At 42.3% G+C, this 21,505-nt stretch overlaps 1 protein-coding gene across 1 annotated transcript in view; it reads left to right on the top strand.

Annotated features, from left to right (window-relative positions):
• WDR7 (WD repeat domain 7) overlaps positions 1–21,505 on the top strand; it is a 291,161-nt gene that overhangs the window by 124,481 nt on the left and 145,175 nt on the right. Inside the window, 1 exon segment of the mRNA XM_028524165.2 lies at positions 4,149–4,265. Within this exon segment, the coding sequence (XP_028379966.1) occupies positions 4,149–4,265 (117 nt within the window).

Below are 21,505 nucleotides of genomic sequence, written 5' to 3'. Positions count from 1 at the left end.
TGTTGGGAACACTCACGCACAAGCCTTTGTGTGGACGTGTGTTTTCATTCCCTGGGAGTGGGGTCCTGGGCCGTGTGGTAACGACGTTTAACCCTCAGAGGAACTGCCCGACTATTTACTGTTGAGTTTTGAGAGCGCCTTATATAGTCTGGGTACTAGTCTCCTGCTGGGTATTTGACTTGTGGATCTCTTCTCCCAGTTTGCAGCTTCTCTTTTTATTTTCTTAATAGGACCTTCTGCAGAGCGAAAGTTTTTGATTTTGATGAAGTCTCCGTGACCCAGTTTTCCTTTTATGGATTGTATTTTTGGTGTCAACTGTAACCTTAGATCTCAAAGATTTTTGTTTTTTGGGGCAAAAGTTTTATACTTCTTTGATCTGCATTTAAGCCTATGATTCATTTTAAGTTAATTTTCTTTTTTTAAAATTTTTATATTGTATTTTTTTCCATTATCATTTAGTCCCCTTATACCCCCCCCCCACCCCCGCCATTACCACACTGTTGTCCTTGTCCATGAGCCCTTTTTCCTGAGGTTAGGGGATGGAGCAATTAAGTTAATTTTCATATAAGGTATGGGCCTTAGGTCAAGGTCAGCTTTTTGTCTGTAGATGTCCAGTTAAGAAGGCCGGCTGTGGAAGAGACTGTCCTTAAATCTCCGTTGAATTGCTTTTGCACCTGTCAGATATCAGTTGGGCATATTTGTGTGCATCTTTTATGGGTTCTAGCTTCTATTAACCTCAAGCCACATAGCGTTAATATCTTTATATGATGTCTTACAATGGGCAGACTGATATTTCTCACCGCATTTTTCCCCCACAATGCTTGTAGCTCATCTAATCCCTTTGTCTTTACATTAACTGGGGAATAATTATGTCCACACCTACAACAATATGCTGGCATTTTCATAGAAATTATGTTAAACCTGTGTACCAATTTATAGAGAACTGACTTTTTGCTATGTTGAATCTTCTACAATGACCCCATGAACACTACAGGACGGGGCAAAACAAGGTTTACAGTTGTTTGAACGGAAAATAATACAATAGTTAAGAAATAGTAATGTAAGAATAAACTTTGTGTTTTGCATAGTCACAACTGTAAACTTACTTTGCCCCTGTGTATGTCTCCATGTCATTTATTCAGATCTTCTTTGATTTCTTCCTGTCTCTCATAGGTTTCAGCATATGCAAGTCCTGTATATACTTTTTGAGATTTAATTCTAAGCATTTCAGTGTTCTGAACCATTATGATTAGTATTTTTAAAATTTAGGTGTTCACATGTTCATTGCTAGCATATAAAAATATGATTGATTTTTTTAAAAAATGTTTTTTCTTGTATTCTGCAGCCTTGCCATCCGTACGCATTTCCTAGTTCCCCCCACCACATCCTTTGGATCTTTGTGTAGACAGTGTTTCATCCTTGAATAAGGACCATGTATTTCATCCTTTCTACACTGCACGGCTGTATGTGTTTTCTCTTCTCGCTTCATGACACTGGCTAGAACTTCCGGTGCTGTGTTAAGTACGAGTGGCCGGTGTGGTCATCGTTGCTCCGCTCCTGATGCCAGGAGGAGAGCACCCAGTTCCCCGCCTCTGAGTATAACTCTGCCTGTGGACGTTTAGTGATGCCCTTCGTTATTAGGTTGACAAAGTTCCCCTTTATTTGTATTTTTGGGGGAGTTTTTTAAAATCATGAATTGATGTTGAATTTTGTCAGATGATTGCTATGATCTATATGATTTTTTCTTCTTTAGCTTGTTAATATTTTACATTATGTTGATTGATTTTTTTAAACATAAACAGACTTACATCCTTGGAATAAATCTCACTTGGTAATGATGTATAAATCTTTTTATATGTTGCTGAATTCTATTTGCTTACATTTTGTTAGGGATTGATGAGGCTGTATTTACTAGATATATTGCTTTGTAGTTTTCTTTTAGTTTTGTATTTCCTTTTCTTCTGCCAAGAGATAAGGGATTTTCCACCCTTACTTTGTTTTGGAAAGTGTCGATCAAGAAACCAGTTTCAGCACAGCTACTTGGCCTTTCAGCCTTGGCTACTTTGAGATGTACACGTCTGCTCCTGAAGTTCTGTCCCAAAAGACTGAATGCCCTCAGTTGAACAGTTACCTGGGGTGGCCCAAGAACCCTGGAGGGCTTACCAGGATTTATGCTCAGCATCCTTATGATTCCACAATTCCTGATGGTTGCGATGCTCTGTCATACCATCTATCCTGGAACTCAGTTTCCGGGAGGTCTTGGTGGTAAAGGGCATTGGGGTTTGAAATCAAAAGACCTGTGTGTCAGTACTGGTCCTGAATGTGGTAGCTGTGTTATGTTGAGCCACTACTTAACCTCTCTGATTAAATGAGACTGATTTAGATGAATTTGTAAACTTCTGACTACATAAACACCAGCTTTATTTTCGTGGAGCATTTTAATTTTACAGGAAAGGAAAATACCACTACTAAATGATTGTTACTGTCAACTGTTCCTTAATATCTTTTACCTGTTTCCATAATCATTTAAAAAATTATCAAGGGTTAGACAAGACATGAGATTAAGAGATTTCAGAGATTTATATTTTGATTTAACCTGAAATAATGATCTTTGCTTTTGTATTTAAGCAATAAGTCTTTATTTAGGAATATGGCATTTACCTTCTCATCTCCTCTTTTCGATTTTACTGATAGCCATTTCTAATGAATTTAATACTAATTTTCCAGTAATCTCCCTTCTTTATTTTAAAATTTTATCTTGAAAACCCAACAACAAAATGATCCTGTGAAGGGATGGCTTTGTCACTTTGAATTCATCAGGGACCATCGATATAGCACAGTTCTGTTCTGTTCTGTTCTGTTATCCCCTCCCTCCCTCCCCCCCTCCCTCCCTTCCTTCCCTTCCTTCTTTCCCTCCTTCCACATTGCAACAATTCTGAAAAATGTGCTGGAAGAGAACATGGTGTGTTCTCTTCCCCAAATTTAAATATTTAGGCCTTGGAACTGCCTACTTCTAGGTCTAGTCTGGACCATTCCTGGTGTTTAATGACTAAGTTTTTTTTTTTCTCTTGGTGCCTTTCATAGGCCTGAGGCAACAAGGTTGAGTATCACATAGAAACATTTAAGTTAGTACACCTAGGGAGAAAAGAAATCCTTGAATATTTGTAGCATTTATTTTTAAAAATATTTTGATGGCTACTGTATATGCAGCTATTGAAGTACGTGTTAAGAAGATTTGATTGTAAGGTTCAACTTCTACAGTAACTACCAGCGGTGGTGTTTTTATGTCCTATGATGGAGCAATACCTGTTGACACCCAAATGAAAAATACTGCGACACACTACTATCCATTGCCTAATTAGAAGTGATGTGGCAGATGTAAATCGAAATCAGAATATATCATCAAGGGTGGGAAGACGGGTGCGTAAGGAAAAGACATGTGTGTGTATGAACGGTCAAGGTCGAAGGGGATTTCGCACAAGGGGAGCTTTCGGCACTGGATCCCGTTCACCTGTCCGCCTTCAGTGCGGTGATGGCCTGACCTCACCGCGGTTCCCTCGTGGACAGAGGTTTAGGTTCCCGGGGGCCGTGCCTCTCAGGCCTCCTGCAGCGGCCCAGAGCCCAAATCCCTCTTTTGTTACCCTTCTTCTTCACTCTCCAGGAATTCTTTCTCTTTTTGCCATCATTATTTTTAAATCAGCTAAAGTGACTGTAGCAAGAAACTTGAAGGGAATCAAGTAAAAATGTAATTTAATTTACTTCAGCATTATTTTTCTGTTTTTCCCAGATCTTAGTGAAAAAAGTCAATATCCTTTGCACCCATACGTACATATGTGCACACACATGTAAGAATGGAGAAATAGAGCTCACGTGAATGTTTGGTTCATCACTTTGTGTCTCTCCCTCATTTTGGTGCATAACATGGGGAGGGCAAAAGTAGGTTTACAGTTGTATGTGAAACAGTTCATTCTTGTGTTATTATTTCTTAATTATTGTATTTTCCATGCACACAACTGTAAACTTACTTTCGCCTGCCTGCATTTTTAAAATGTATTGCATTTGCCTCCAGTGAGTTAAAAAGTTTTGAGTTTTGATCCACCTTTCTCTTAGTCCTTAAAAACTGAGTCTGTGATTCCCCTTCGTTTTAGCTGGGGTCTCAGCCGAAGCCATGCAGACGGTCACTGCGGCTCCGGACACCACCTCGGGGACCGAGGCCAAAGTCCAAGAGGAAGAGCATGACCTTGTTGATGACGACATCACAGCTGGTAAGGTGACTTCATTAACGTAATCTGGATGAGCCTCATGAGCCTCGTCCAGGATTGGAAAATGCTCTTCTGTCAGTTAGAGTGGGGCCGAGCATGCTGATGGAGAGGACAGAAACTTGCATTGATGGAGTGTTTGGTTTTACAGGGTTGTTTAGTGTCCTTCCTGATCTTGAAGTGCAGTCCAGCTTTGCTCATTGTTGCCATAACAATGAACCTGCTGGCTGTGCATTTGATTTTCTGGGGACCTTCTAATTCAGAGGCTGGGATTATTTCTAAAGCCTTGGAACATGTAGGGGAATACACCTATTATGTTATGAAAGGTTTTGCAATTATAGGGTAAACTGGAACTATTGAAGTTGTGATAGCAATATAGCCTACACAAGGAAACGTGCAGACACTCTGTTTACCTACACCATAGAAATAAATGCTGCTTTTAAAAGTTATTTACATGCTTGGTATTGAGCATTCTTATCGGTCATACTTGTCACATAACCAGGCATGAAGTAAAATTTAGAAAAGCCGTGCAGTACGTGTTGTCAGCCTATCTTTTTATAGGTTTGGACAGTTCCAGTTACTGGATCTCCAAATGAATTCAGCTCCATTTCTCTCAATGCACAGAGGATAAAAAACAACCTAGTACAGATATTTTTATTGGTATTAAGAATGGTAAACTTTTGTCTTTGCTGTGGATGGTTAAAATGTAAAATCTGATTGTGAAGCAACAAATATTAAAGGGAGAAAAAAAACCAAAAGGGAGGTTTACTGTCTGTTTGTTTTCTTGTTAAAGCTGCATGTGGCAGCTTCTGTACTGTCAGCCCCAATGTCTTTAAAACGGGATCGCTGGGCAGGGGTGGAGGGAGGCTGAGGGCCGCCCTTGGCAGTTGCCAAGCCTGTGTTAATTAAAACCCCAGTTGGTGTCGCTGCTGAGGATGAGGAGTTGGCTAAGTTGGGGAGTGTCTGGTTTTCAGTAAAAATCAGATGATAGTGGTTCTTCTTGCTACTTTTCAATTCATTTTCATGTCATCAGTTCATTGATTTTTTTAAAAAATCATCTACTTTAAATGTAAGTTATTTCAGAAACTTTCAACTTTTCTGAAAGTCATTTGTACTTCACAATTATGGAATTTGTTTCAGTAGCTACTGAAGGAAAAACTATTTCATTTGTAAGCTTTTTTAACTAGTTTTTCTTTTATTCTGTTTTCATTGCTTTTTGAAATGCTGTTAAAGATGTTTTTGTTGTATTTTACCTCTCTATACACTTTAAAGGTCTTCTGTCTGTAAAAAGTAGCGGTTTGATTCATGGGAAAAAAGAAGTTATCTTTGCAATGGTAGAATAACTCAATTTGCATTCTTGGATATAAAGGTAAATTTTGAGCACTCACAGATTGGTAAAGCGGTACGTTGAAATTTTGAATTATGCACCCAAAGTCCTAAGACTGCATTCGCCATAGCACATGATTGTGTTTTTATTTGATTGTTAGAAATAATCAAGAAGCTTAAAAATGAAAATCTAGTTTTGGAGACTGAAATAATGCTACATAAACTGTATTTCGATCTGTACGAAGCTCAGTTAAACATGTGTGACAGACGCTCATTGTGTGCCATGGACACTGGAAGCAAAGATGTTCCATATGCAGAGAATTTCCACAACTGAAAAAAGGCTTCCGGAGCATGCTGTCAGGCAACTGGCAGGCTGCAGTCCGAGATCGGTCAGGTTACCTTCTGATTGTGTGACTTGATTAAGATGTGGTATAGATTTTTATGAAGGTTTAGAAGAAAGCCATATTTCTTTTTATTGACTAGAATCCTATATAAATTGCATTATGAAAAATAGGGTAGATGCATTGAGAGGAACCTGTTCCAAGCACAATAACCTTACTTTGGGATAGCCAGCCTTGCACAGCACACATACAAAAGGGAAAACTGATCAGGTTAGCCTTTTACTCTGAAAAATCTGATTTTTTTTTCAGTTATTTAAAAGGAATTGCTCTAGTAATATCCCCTCATAAAATAAATAGAAAATATATTATGACAGAGACATTTGCCTATATTTCGAATGGATTCTTACTTAGAGATTGTAGTTAAGCTAATAATATGCATTGTTGTATTGATTTTATATTTGTAGTAACCTGGAACTTAATTTTTTAATTAACGCCATTAAACAACTGACCAAGACAGCAGTTAAGATATGAAGTATAAATTAGTGCCTTTGTTATAGACAGAGTTGTCCTTTTGGGGAGAACTGAATGCGCTGTGGATGTTGTCCCGTGCCCCCCGACTCGGAGCCTGGCAGGTCCTGTCGGTGCTCGCCGTATGAAAATAAGGAGCCGCGGAAAATGCGGTGTAAGTGTTGGCTGTGATCAATTGGAACTAATTAAATTTCTTTGAAATGAAGAGTCTTCACTGGAAGAGAACAGCTGGAAAAACTGGGAAGAAAAAAATTGAGACTTGATTGAGACAATTTAAACCTCCTCGCTGTCATTTTAAAAATATGCTGTGGCTCCTTTCAATATCTCTCTTTTTAAAGCTAATATCTATTGATCGGCTCCACGAAGCAGTGCCACCGTGCGCTTTGGGCAACACACACACTCGCTTTGACTTAGCATTTTGTCTTGAGGTTCATCAATTTTTTTCCCTTAACCACATTTTACATTCCATAGCAAAGCTCTATTAGCTATTTTTTGAGATTAGTATTGTTTTTAATGTAGAAACATATGGAAGCATTTTATTTTTTTATATTTTATAGGATGCATCGTAAGGTACTTTTTTTCCCAATGAAATTGCTTCAGGTTTTGCACTACTCTGTATGTAAAATCTATATTAACAGCAATAATAGTATTTTCTTTCAAGTTAAGTGACTGGCATTGAGACTGTTTCTAGATTATTTGTAATTTCAGAGTCACAAGAATCTTACTCTAAGTGTTTGAGTTTCTTTCACATGTATACTTTTATTTTCAGTATTGTAATTTAAATGTTTATATAGGTATGTCATCAATATTTGTAAATAATATGTGCTTATTTTCATTACAATATTAATAGGTCAAACTAGAATAAGAACTTGCTAAAAACTGACATACATAGATAAAATTTAGATAAATCATAATCTATTTTTTAAGGTGGACCCGTTGGGTGACTTTGTTAATTATCTTTGTCATTTTCATCGTGGTAAAGGATGGCGTTCTGTGTGAGGGTGAAGCTGCTGCATTTTGAAACAGCCTCCCCTGACTGCAGGTTAAAATTTTGGAAGGGTTTCATTCACACACCAGCAGGGATCCATTCAAGGAAGTTACTGTATTTTCCTGGGGGTCATGCTGCAGTGTCCTGCTTCTCCGTTCAATACTGTGAGGACGCAAACTGACCACATACGAGGGACAAAGGGTCAGCGGTCACTGACAGTGTCAGAAGGAGACAGCTGGACAGCAGGTGACCACCCCGCTGACAGATTCGACTGCTTACAACGAACGAAGCAAAGAGGTGTAAATCCAGAAGGATCTGTTGTACTTTTTGTAAAAGTTAAATTTATTTTTTTTTAAGTGAAAGTGCTATGGATAAAAGAAAAAATAAAGGCGAGAGAAATGGAAAGTAACCTCTACTGACAACTTACAATACAGTATCCAAGCACTTCGCACTTGACTCTCACAGCACTTCTGTAAAGTGGGCACCAGTGTTGGTCCAGCCGCATGGACGAGCAAACAGGCTCAGAGGGGTCACTTTCAGGAGGCCACATACCTGACAAGCCGCAGATCTGGGGCTTCCCGTGGATCCTGCCTGATTCCAAAGCTCCCGCGTGGTCTTAAGCACCACCCAGCCCGCCTCGCCTTCCCAAACTCACTGAACTTCGGCAGATTTTCATTTTCTTTAAATTGTGAGGTGGTATTGGAGTCTGCCTTTATTGCTTATAACATCAGGACAAGCCAGGCAGCTGCTGGATATCCTGTCTTACTATTTAAAATGCAAACTTGTTATTCAGGTGTAGCCTGCAAGATTATCTCCATAGAAAGAAAAGAATCATGTATTTGTTCTTTAAATATTCCGTCATTGTTTTGGAGTACTGTGATATAAGTACTACTTATCACTGAACAGTTATTTTATTCTATATATGTACAGTGGGACATTTATCGTTCTGTCTAGCTTTTTGAAGTCATCACTATAAAACAGACACCTTAACATATATTCATAAAGTCAGTATCTTTAGTATATTAAGATAGAGCTGACAAGGACATCTAGTCTGAGACGAAATACTGATTTGTGCATTTTACCATTTACTAACAAGTTCTGTTCTTAAAATGTTTATACATTTATTTTGGCTAAAAGATAGAAAATTCATCCTGTTTAAGTATACCTAAGTTCCAAAGTACAAAATTTCTGGCATTCCGTATTCAGCAACCAGAAGTACTTTCCGCGCATAGAGCCCGAGGCCTTAGTAATTAATTAGTAAGCTAGGGGACGACTTCTGCGTTGCGCCCTGTCCCTTTCTCCGTCTTCAGTTTGTAACCGACAGTCTGCAAGTCAGTGCTACCTCTGTGTCAGTTGTAAGTTACTTGTTTTGAGTTGTGATTACTTCCCTTGCTTTTGAGTTCAGAATATTAGCTACTATAACGTATAAATTTACGATATGAAGGTTTTCAGACAGTTATAAATTACTAATGCTGCAATTTATTTACACATGTGGTTTTCATGAACACAGATATTAAGAAAAATAAAATGAATTTTATAATTTCTGGGTGAAATATGTCACTCCAAATGATTTACTTTTCTATACTTTTTTTAATCTAGAAGGAGAAAATGTAAATTAAAATATTTTTTGTGTAGTGTTTAACACTTGGCTCTACTTGTATGTTGACAGGCTTTGTTTAAAAAAAAAGATTTTAGTTACTTTATTTTTAGACAGAGGGAAAGCGTGGGAGAAAGAGAGGGAGAGAAACATCAGGGTGTGGTTGCCTGTCGCACATCCCCCACTGGGGACCTGGCCCACAACCCAGGCATGTGCCCTGACTGGGAATGGAACCAGCAACCCTTTGGTTCACAGGCTGGCACTCCATCCACTGAGCCACACCAGCCAGGGCTGTTGGCAGGCTTTAAGTAGAGTATTTCTGCATATGGTATCTGAGTGTTTCTGACAGGAATATCAAGGTACAGCCAAATTAAGGCTTTTAGTCACTCCCCTTTTTCCTCACATTTTCCCTCTGGGTGGCTGACTTTCCCTTTCTGGTGCCGACTCCCACTTACACGTCAGTGACTCTTGCATCTGTGTCTGAAACCAGGCTTTCTCCTGCACCTCAGGTCAGTGTGCCCTCCTGCCTCAGTGTCCCGTAGGTCCCTGAGCACCAAGTCCAGAATAAGCACGTGTTTCTTCCTAAAACCCATCTCTTTGTGTGTGTACATGTCATTTAAAGACAGGCACCACGAAGGGGAGGGTACCATCAACCGTCCAGCATCCCAAGCTAGACGCCAAGGGATAATCCTGGCTTTCCCTCCCGGTGATTTTTCTGCTCTCCACTTTCACAGAACACCTAAGTCCAGACTTGCATTTTTTTCTACTTTGGATCCTGATTCTCCCGCAGCCACCACCTCGTCTGCACTCCCTTGCCCTCCTTCGCTCATGTCTTCCATTGCTGTGAGAGTTTCAGAAGCCACTTCACGGCCCTCCCTCCTTCCTCATTAACTGCTGCTCAGTGGCTTCCCATTGATTATGGCGCAAAATCCGAACACCTTCGCCAGACACCTAGGGCCCTTCGAAGACTGGCGCCTATCTCTGGTGTCGCCAGCTAAGCAATTCTGAACCTTCCCCCTGAGTCCCCTGGTATCTCACGACTCATCCATTGCATCTGCCCCTCCATCCAGCTGGTATACTCTCACTTCTCTCACCCACGTGGCCGAGTTCTCAGGGGTCCCTTCACATCAGCTGGGGTGTCACTGTCTTCCCGAATCCGTCCGGACCCCTCTTCTGTCAGCTCTCCCAGTTGGCTGTTTGCTCTCCTGCCATTGCCCGCTGTGGCACTGCTAAGTGGCCGTTTCACTTGCCCTCTCTGAGTGATGGGTGGGCATGTGACTTGCACCTCTTTGTATTTCTAGCTCTAAAATAGCACCGTGGTCCATAGCATCTTCTCAATTCATGCTCATTGAGTAAATGATTGACTGAGTGAACCTGTAACATAACTCATCTTTCAAGTAGCACTCCTTATATGATGTATACTATATATACACATATTTTTCACTGTAGATTTTCTATTCCTGTATAACATATATGTGTGTATGTATACATATATGTGTATATATAGTATCTCCTTATCATTCTCCTTATCTCCTTAACATCCCCCCTTCTTCTTAGTATTTAATGGCTCAAAAAGCATTTGTAACAGATCAGTGGGGGAATATAGACTGATTTCCAGATAAACGGCCTCTTGATGCTGAAAAAATGAGACTCGGAACAGATCTACAAGCATGATTAGGCGCACTGAATTTGTGCCTGTTGATCCCATTTAAAAGTTTGTCTTTTTTCTGGGAAAATAATGTGCCTTCAACATTAGGGAGAGATGTCATCCATAGGATTTAAATGAGAAAAGGCGTGGAAAACTACCTGGGACTAATGTGTCTGGTAACTGAAGTGTTGATCAGAGGAGCCGTCTCCTGTGGGACACACAAGCCGGAGGGAGAGACGCTCAGAGCTCCTGCGGGGTCATCCCCTGTCCGTGGTCCATGCTGACCCAGGTGGTGCCAATGTGCTGACCCAGGTGATGCCAATGTGCTGACCCAGGTGGTGCCAATGTGCTGATGATGGCTGATGGCCGTTCCTCTAAGGCTGTGAATCCCTATTCCGGTGGCTCTCTTTTTATCCTTGCTTTTCTTCCTTCTTTGCGCATCTCCCCCATCACCCTGGGGGCTGTGCCGCCTCATTTCTGGGCCGGCCCTGTCAATGAAAACCCCAAATCTCATGGTTTTCCTGGAGCGAGCGATACCAGGATAGCTGTTCTCCGGGAGATCCCTCTGGGGCTTGGTGGCCGGTACAGAGGTGGAAAGAGCGGAAGCGGGGAGATGCTCAAAGGAAGGAGAGAAATGCAGTTTTTCCAAGAGGCTTGACATTTAAACCCCACGGAAGGCTGAGAGTGTGGGATCACGTGCATGATGGTGTACACAGTGTTTTTGTGGCATTCCTCTGGGTGTCTGCAGGCGGTTATTCAGCACTAAGAAAACTTGCTTTTTGTCATCTATTGAAAATTGGAAGTTACACGCTCCAATGTAATGTGCTCAGGCTTATGTTTAAAGGTTTGGCCTTTAAGGAGAAGGCACAAAGGGAAAAGAGGCAAGAGTAAGGACAAAAAATGGCTAATAAATACCACTCGAATGCTCAGTTCCTCTTTTAAAATTTCTATACTTTTACAAATGGGAAATCTACAATGTATGTCGACCAGGAAAGTGTTTGTGTACTTAAATGAGTTCAATGTAGTGATGTATCAGAGGTGCCACAACATAAATGAATCAACTGTTGCCTTGGCACCTAGTCATTCATAAAGAAATTTTCTAATAATTGCACTTTTGTTTTTTAATGTGGGCGTATATAGTCTGTTTGCATGCAGCACTTCTGCAAGAGGTTGGCCAAATGAACAGTCGTTGACATTAGCAAACTCATCTAAAAGAATGCATTTAAAACTCAGGGACATACAATAATGACTAGCACAACAGCTCACTAGCATTCATTGAGTACCTACTGGGCATCCATCTATGCCCCAGACCCTTTTTGACCCTCACAGCGACTCATCATCTGAAGCCTCGTTCCCATTTCCATTTGACAGGACAGGAGAAGGGGCCCGGAGGGGGGAGGGGCTAAGCCGCTTTGCACAGAAGGGCCACACACGGGAGGAAGGGGTAGAGTCCCTGTTCGAACCCGGGTCATCTGCCTGTAGATCTGCATTCTTAAATGGAAGTCACTTACTCAAAACCGTGTGATATTATAAGCCTCATAAGAAAATAAAGAAATGAGTATATTCATTTGACATGTCATTTTCTCTTTGTGTGATACAGGCTCTTTCTTCTATTTTAATTTTTCATATAGTTGAATTTTGTATGTAGTACAGGGAAATATTTAGAATATGAAGAAAATACTTTCTGTTTAAAAATAAACACAGGCAGTTAGTACAGGAAGACAATTGTATGTCTTTTCAAGTTAAAATTAGAGTTATTTTATGTTCATATAAAATTGCACGCATCAGTATAACCAGCACACAGACAGTGTTGGACCACAGAGGACTACTAAGGTTCGGCGTTCAGATGTTTATCAAACAGATATACACATATCTGTTTGATAAATTTAGACTACGTAGGAAAAAGCAGAAATACTTAGATAAGAACATAGAGGCTGTTGGGAAAAAAAGCCTCCACGTGAGTGGATAACCTTCAGGGTGAACTCTGGCCTTTTGTGGGCTGTGTAATAAGACCTCGCGAGCAAAAATGAATTGCAGTAGATTGTGGCCCACTATTGTATATCTGTATATTACATGAATTGCTCTCATAATTGATAACAAACCTATATGACCAAAAGTTGTAATTCAAAAAAGTAATGACAACAACGTCTCATAATTCACAGACTCTATGTCATGCCCGTGAATGATTACTTTTACTGTGCAAACCACGTTACCGGGGGAAACAGCCTTTAAAATGGATGTGGGGCTCGAAGAGCTCTTTCTGAGATTTCATAGTTATTTTTAATGCACAAAGATAACCTAATGGGCTAGCATGCTTGAATAATTTCCCCATGATTTAATGGATTAAAATGAATTGTCAAACATAAAGCTTTTTTTTTACTCTTAATTTGAATTTTTAAAAAGATTTATTTATTTATTTTTAGAGAGGGAAGGGAAGGAGAAAGAGAGAGAAACATCATTGTGCGGTTGCTGGGGGCCATGACCTGCAACCCAGGCATGTACCCTGGCTGGGAATCGAACCTGCGATGCTTTGGTTCGCAGCCCGTGCTCAATCCACTGAGCTATGCCAGCCAGGGCTTTAATTTGAATTTTTTAATCACGAATGAAAGTTAACATTTACTTGAGGTGAAGACAGTCATGGACCTGTATGTATTTCCTCCTCACGTGGTGTCCTAGGAAGAGGAGTTCTCCCTCACAAATAAGGTAAAAACCAAGTGGAATACTTACCATCTCTCTCTCTCTCTCTGTTTGATAACTATGTATTCTAAATTAAGATGGGTGACTTAAATGATGTAAACCAAATTTGAAAGGATTCAGGGAAACTGAATCAGCTACCCTCTCTTTGTTTATCCTTTTTGGTATAGTGTTTTCAGTGCCTTTGGAACCACCTAAACAAAGTGGAAGGAATACTTCATTTAGTTCAATAACCACGCTAGTAACGCAACTTGTACTTTCCCATCAGCACATTCCAGGGAGGACTGAACACAGCGAGTGCTGAGTTGAGGAGGTGAGGTCTGGTCTTAGGAAGACGTGGTATGTTTCCACACAGCTGTGCACACGCACATGCATGACATACGTGCGCCTATGAGGAACTTCAGGTGAGAGAGTCCCAAGAACTGGGGGTCAGTTAAGACCAGGCATTACGAGTGAGGTAAGCCTGCACTCGGGGCAGAGGTGGACAGGCATGGGAGAAGCTTTGAGTAAGACTCTTCGTTTAGAGGCTTTGAAATGGAGACTCTGGAGGGTGAGGAGGAGGCCAGGCTGGAGCCGAGGGCCTGGCGGTCCCGGCCGGGAGCGCAGGGGTCTCTCGCCGGGTTGGCACCTTCCTGTGGAGCACAGCAGGCTTTGCACCGTGGGCTCCATGCTGCATTCCAGCAGGGTTGGTTACTGACGGGCGGGGAACGGATTCAAAGTGCTGGCGGGGTGCATTGGCTGCATGCCCACTGTGCTTAACTCTGCTTCCGTGGTCTTTTTTTTTCTTTCATTCAACAGGTGGTTTTGAGCACCTACTAGGTATTGAGCACTTGTCAGACGCTGAGTATAGGGCAGAGCTTGTGCTCCAAAGGGCAAGACTGATCACTGTGGTGTTGATTATTTGTTGGGAAATTCTTACCCGAAGAACTGTTATTTGTGATGGCTTAATGTTTCTGTGATGTGAATCTTATATTTCATATGTATGTCTAAAAGCAAATCTATAGATCTCATAGAAATGGAAAAATAAAATGGAAAATGAGGCAGATTAAAATCAACTAGGTGAAAAGCTGCTCTGCAACGGTGAATGTATAATCAGCGCATTGTAAAAGGCGTACGGCTGCCGCACCGGCTCCAGCGTCTCACTGCGTCCAGATCTCAGCTTCCCGGCTCACTTGCTGTGTGGCCTTTGCACGTGACTTGACCTGCCAGCCCTCGATTTTCTCACCTGCAGTAGGAGGAGAGTAAGAACTTCTGGAGGAGCAAGTGACTGATGCGTCCTTCTTAGCAGAGGGTCTGGCAGGTAACTCTTGCCCCAGTAATGTTACGGGCCTCTCTTCTCCTCAGTGCCGTCATCACCCTTAAGTGGTTTAACTTTAGTAAATAGAATAAATGGTGTGGAACTAACTTATTCATCAGTTCTTCCCGATGACTTGATGTTTATTCTGGGTAGTTTGATCATCACTTCCAGGAATGTAAACTGACTAGCCATGTTTATACTTTATATAGAGAGAAATAAGCTACATCTAAAGTTTTTTGCAAATTTTCAGGAATTTCTAAAAGCTGACTCATGAAATATAGTTAATCTTTTCTTAAATACTTTTATATTGGTTTCTTTCTTACCACACTGTCTGAGTTGAATCTGACCAAGAAGAGTGAATCATCTGATGAAATAAAAATAAAGACAGCCTTAAAATGAGATATTTACTTATTTATATCACAGTAGCGAAGGGAGAGTGCGTTTGCATATAGAGACCTGTTTGGCCAGTGGCGATCAGTGCGGAATGGGAGGGAGAGAAAGATGCAGATAAGATTTGTGATGATTCTGATAGAACCATTTAGTTGGGACGCTGCTGGACCCCGGAAAGCATATTTAAAAGAGGATAGAACCCAAAGGGTAAAGGAGAATCTTCAGCACTCTGTCATTACTGGCCTTGCCGAGAAAGAGCAGCGAGAGGCATTTGATGAAGCTCTCACGTTTGCACAGGATGCTTATTAGCTCAGGTTTTAAAAGCGTGTGTTCAAAAGTAGAATGAGGTATACCATACCAAAATATCAATGCAATGTGAGAGTAGAATAAAGACATTTTCAGAAACGCAACATCTCAAAAAAGAAAATAATAATGTACCTCATGCTCTTATCAGAGAGAAGATGGTGCACCATTGAAATCGGGGAGTAACAGAAAAGAGGAAACCTGGGGTGCAGTGGTCCAGGTGACCTAGTTTATGAAGTCTGGCCCCCTGTTTGTTTTATGCTTGCAAACCGTATCCCACTGGTTCCTGAGCCGTCACCTCTTAGGAATGTATCCTCAGGAGCCTAGCCACCCCGAGGGTTGCATGGAGAAGAGAATTCTGGGAGGAAAGCCTTTGTATTTGAAGGTCTGACAGCACCTCCTCACAGGACGAGGCTCACCATGATCGGATTAATTTTATTGAGGTTTCTTCAAATGCACTGAACTATGTTCCAGATATCTGGGAAATCTAACTGTTTTACTTCCCAGATGGGCTTGATTTCTGCTCCCTAGCCCTTTCCGAATTTTGTAGATTTACACAGCAGGGTGAAGATTTGGAGGTTAATTATTGACACCTATAGAAGCCCAGGGAAACAACAACAACAGAAGACAATTATTAGCTGCAGGGAGGGAAGAAAGTAACACTGGGAGAGTTGTCATGATCGACAGACCATGTGGTTGGGCTGTGGACAGCACGCACGTCACCCTGAAAGTATAAACGTGGATGATGACAGTTTTAATAATGGAGGACGAAGCCAGAAAACACAGTGCGTGTGTGAGTGAATGTGGTGTGTCTGTGGGTGTGGATACGTGTATGTGTGTGTGAGAGAGACATGGGCAAGCAAGTTGTTTATACGGAAGAGAACCCAATTTGCATAGTGAGGAATTATAAGTCTACAGAAAAAATAAACCGAACACCAAAAGATTGGAAAGTAGCGACACAGGATTTTCTGGAAGAGTCTGAAGGGGTTTTTGCAGTGCAAGCAGTGGGGATGTGGTTAGGGACTGCTGCTTTTCTATACCAACTTGTAGAACTGTTCGAGTCCTTAAACAGTGTATCACTTTATAAATAAAACTCAATATAAATATTAAAAAATTTAAAAGTAGAACAAACGAGCACATAATAACTAAAAGTGATAGTGAAAGGTGACATAAAATGGTGTCACCAAGTCCAAGGTGGAACGAAGCAGAAGTAAGCAGAGTGTGTCCCTGCCCGCCCTCTCCCTGCATGTTAGTCCCGGCTGTGTTCCAGTCCCGGCTGTGTTACAGAGAAGAGGAGGACGGGGCAGCGCTCCACTGGGCTGTGGGGTAGCAGAGGCTGGGGGAGGGGGAGGGCCGTTAAGAACGCCTAGTTGATGCTCGGGTAGAAGAGTGAAGGGGACGTATGCATTTAAAGTTGTTGTTTTCATGATCTAGTGGACAGCATCGAAGGGTTATAGAAACGTGTCTCAGTGATAACGGAATCACTCTTGGTTAATTTTGGAAAAAGAAAATGAAAATCAACAGACAGACAAAAGCCTTTCTTTTAAAAAATGGGGATAAATTTTGGGTCTAGGACACTCTGAACTGGCTAGTGGGCTGTTCAGATAGACCGAAAGTCTGCAGTAGATTTTCAGGCAGGACTTGGGAGCACCCGGGAGAAGCAGTGAGAATCAGCACCCGCGCCCCCCGCCTCCCCCCACAGGCCCGGGTTTCATCCCCGTGTTCAGTCCTGTCGCTTTTGTCCCCATCCATCACCTAAAATAATTTTGATGTTTCGGTGCACGATGCACCGTACGATTTATCATAAAGGGACGTTTGTGCTCTTCTGAGGTTTTCACCACGCACAGCACACCACGGAGCGGGTCATTCTCCTGTTCGTGGAAGGCCATTTCTCATGATGAATCTGGGTTTTTTTAGAATTAGGTTTGACATCACTTTATTGCCATTACCTGCACAAGCACCAGTGCTACCGCCTTCCTTACTGTTTTCTCATGATGAGTTTACCGACTGACCTGGGGGTTAGGGAGACAGCTTCGGAACACAGGAAACAGTCTATAAGGAAAATCCCAGCCGCGCAGCCCGAGGTCCAGCCGGACCCCAGATAAAACCGTCGGTGGGAGAGACCACTGCTGCCGTGCCACCCCCACGTCCCCTTGCGCCTTTGGTGCTTGCGAGGCTGAGGTGTGTGACTCAGTCACCTTTTTTCTCATGGGGAAGTCTTTGCCTATTCCAGTAACTAAAGGACCTTCAGAGGGCCTGGCTCGACGGCACCGCCCACTTTTCACTGTTCAACGTACAGAAAGTGGTGTTCGCTCTTGGTAGCACAGTGGTCCACCTGGCCGGTGTCTGCCCCTGCAGAAGCGTGGTCCTCAGGGTAGCCAAACAGGCCTGGGACATCCCTGTAAGGTCCATGACACACGAGTTGAGCATCTTTGAACTTGAGGGAATTAGCCAGGAAAAAAGCTGGGGAAGGAAAAGCTTTCCAAGCCAGAGTCAGGGCTTGGGAGGGAGAGAGCAGGAGGTGATGTAGCGTTTGCGGGGAGTGTAAGCGGCTCCCTGTGAACTTGTATACAGCAGGGTGCAGACAGGACTGATAAAAGATGATGCTGAAGAGGAGGCCAGGTGATGAAAGGCTTTGTATGTCGGGCTCGGCTGCTTTATCCCCATTCAGGGGACAGTCAGAAACCATTGCAGGATTTTATGCCAGGTAAAGGGATAATTTGATTTGCCATTAGTCAGAACCCACTGGCAATATGTGCTGAATGTATTGGGCTCAGTGCAAGTGGGGGTTCCCAGTTAGCGAGGGCAGGGGGACCTCAGTTAGCGACCCTCCCTCGTCGGGAGGAGGACGGTGCAGTGCGGCCGCTGAGGGCCTGGGCGAGGGCAGTGCAGATACAGCTCAAGAGATGGCTACCCAAGACACCACTGAGAGCTGAATAGTACTCGGCATTTTCCTGGCGTGGTCTTTAATTACATTTAAAACATTCTAATTATTTGAAGTTCTCTAGGTTTACAACTAAAATAAGCTGTTACCTAATATTTCACAAAACATTCCAGTATGAATGCTTACATTTACAGATATCAATCGAAGTACAAGGATTTATGTTGTTGTCTTAAGTGCATTAGTATGAGTGTAGCATAGAGATAATTAGTGTCATTCGTGTACCGTATAACATCCCCCCATTGTGGCTCTAGTATCACAAAGTTGGAAAGACCTAATTCAGCGTCTAGCAGCTACCTTCTAGACCAGTCTTTTATCCAGTGTGAGGAATTGCTCAGACTATAAAACTTCACATAAAGATCACCCGACCTCTGCTTGCACACTGCATTACTTTTCTATTGCTGTATAATAAATTTCCACAAACGTTGCCGTTTGAAATGATCTCACAGTTCCTGGGGGTCAGGAGTCCGGCAGAGCTGAGCTGTGTCCTCTGCTCTGGGTCTCCTAGGCCTCGCACCCAAGGCGTTGGCCAGAGCTGGGGATCGCTGCGGCTTGGGGCCCTCTTCCAGTCTCACATGCTGTTTGGCCGAATGCAGGTGTGTGACTGAGCTCCTCAGCTTCTGGAGGCTGTCACAGTCCCCTGCCACGTGGCCTTCTCCATGGGCATTTCCCACCTCAGCAGCTGCTTCTTCAAAGTCTGCAGGGCCGTCCTTGTCCGCGTGGTTACTGTAGCTTTGTCGTGAGAGTGCCGTGCAACGTAACCGCTCGTGGGAGCGGCACACCATCACTTCGCTGTGTGCTGTGTGCTAGAAGCACGTCCCAGCTCTCTGCACACACTCAAGGGAAGGGGATGATTTGGGGCACGGCCCACTGGGGGTCACCTTTAGGGTTCTTCCACTGCACACACCTGTGCAGTGTGGGGCTCACTGTTTGCACTATCATCCTTCCATTTTTTGCATGGGTGTGTGTGTGTGTGTGTGTGTGTGTGTTTGAGACAGAAAGAGAGAGAATTTCTCTCCTGTCCTCTCTTTGTCCTTAACTTCTCATTCGATATAATTTCCAGCCCCTCCTTCTTCAGTTGCCTGCACATCCCCCAGTCTGTCAGTACTGTCTCCGGAACTTGCACCCAGGACTGACCGGGCTACCCCTGGCCGACCAGCACAAGTGTTATGGGAAGATTGCTTTCCTTTGTCTGGATTCCATAATTCTAAAATTAGGTTGTTTTTCCTTTGGAAGCTTCCCACATTTTTGATGGCTACTAAATATGAAATCACCTAAACTTCATTTTTCCAAGAAGCATTGTTAATTCAGATCTTTCCAATTTAGAAACAGGAGTTGATGTTCATCCTCTTTGATTTTTGTCTTGTTGGCTTCAGCCCATTATCGTTCAGACTAGGGGACATTCCCTGCCATCCAGTGGATTAGTTGTTCCTCAGCTGCAGGTCGCCCGTGAAGGGGCTGGACCGGCCTTCTAGGCATCCCATGCGGATGAGTTCACTGTGGACTGGGCCCCACAAGCCTGCTGTGGCACCAGCCCTTCCACCATTTCCCCCCAGCGCGGCTGTCCCTTGTCTCGTTCACAAAAACGCTCCCAGAGATTTCTCCGATGCCTTGCTGGAGTCAGGATACATGGCGTGTGTGGACAGTGGGGATAAAGACAGTGAGTTTTAAATCTGCAGTACTGAGTCGATCCTACAAGCCTTGAAGAGCTTTTAAATCATTCCTGAAATGCATTGAGTTGCAGTGGTCTCGGAAATGTGCAATTTTTTAATTAGCAGCGATTGTCTTCAGGGTTTTCAGGGGCGGCCTCATGTGTTGCCGACTGGATGGTTGTCACGTCACAGAGCACTTTCTGCTCAGAAAGTTGTGCACACGTCTCAACAACGTGTGCACATTTCTGCTTCCGACTTTGCATGTGCTGGGGTTCCCATGGCAAACATGTGCTGATGGAGTGCTTACAAGAATGTGCAAATGCTTGATTTGCTTGGTTTGAAACGCAGGTCTTGTGTTACGATGGTTTAGCAAGAGTACCAGTAGAGCAGGTATGTATAAGATTGTTTATGCTCTACGTCATTTTAAAATACCACTTTAAGAAACCTTAGTTTGGGGTAGAAAAATAAGAATGGAAGCCCCTCTGGTGTTAATATTTTGATGCTTTTTGATATTTAGCTATTTGCAGTTGACCACAGGATTCGTGAAGTTTGTAAAGGGCCTCACTTCTTTATAAATATACTGTATACTTTTTGAGAATAATTTCTTTAAATATGAGGTGTAATTTTAAACCTGCATGAGTTTAATTTTAAAGAAAAGAAGAAAATGTGAAGACTGATAGAAAGATTGGTGTAGTCACACACAAAGCAGTCAAATAGCCAGCCTCCTTATAACATTTCAATTGACTGGCTAAAGTCAAATTTAACAGATCTCTTCTTATTCTCTTCCAGATGTAGTTGGTTCTTTTTGCAGCAAAAGCAACAGGTGCAACAACAGTACTTTCCTCGCATCTCTGGCCAGGATTCACCTAAATTTTGGTGAAGGGTGAAAATGCAGAACAAATGAAACCATCTGCCACTCCTCACCCACAAGCCCCCAAGCCACCGTCGGGGACAATGCCCAGCCTCGCGTATCGGCCCAGAGGGGCTCCTGCTGGGCCTCCTCACACAGGGTTAGGGCACATCCTGTGAGCACGCTCGGGATGCAGGTCCTGCCCCAGACAGTCGCACAGAGATCAAAGGAGCTTTTAATTCACGTTTAATCACTCCTTGAGAAACCCTCCATCAAGTCTAGCAACAGCTATTGTATAAAAAACAACCACTTAAGTACGTACTTTCTTAAAAAATGTGAAATAGATTTAATCCCTTCAAATGCTTAATGTGAATTTTTTAATCCTTTCTTGCATCTCTCTTAATCTCTTTGTCATAAATTATAAGTGAAAGTAGATAATATGAACAGAAAGGATTATTTTGTTGTGGTTTGTTGTTTGTTATATATGCTTTGTAATAATTTTCATTTCTTTGAAAGAAGCCTTTCAAATAAAACTTCTAAGAAGATGGTTTAGCACATTTTTCAGTGGGAACTTTTACACCAATGTAAAAAACTTAGAGTAAATTGATACTGTTTTCCTGAGACAATTTTCATTAGAATTTTAATAGGTCTTTAGTTTTTATTTGTATATTAATTCTTCTGTGAAATTTTA

This window comes from Phyllostomus discolor, chromosome 9 (assembly GCF_004126475.2).
Source record: "Phyllostomus discolor isolate MPI-MPIP mPhyDis1 chromosome 9, mPhyDis1.pri.v3, whole genome shotgun sequence".
NCBI lineage: Eukaryota > Metazoa > Chordata > Mammalia > Chiroptera > Phyllostomidae > Phyllostomus > Phyllostomus discolor.
This window is presented reverse-complemented; position numbering and strand designations above follow the sequence as displayed.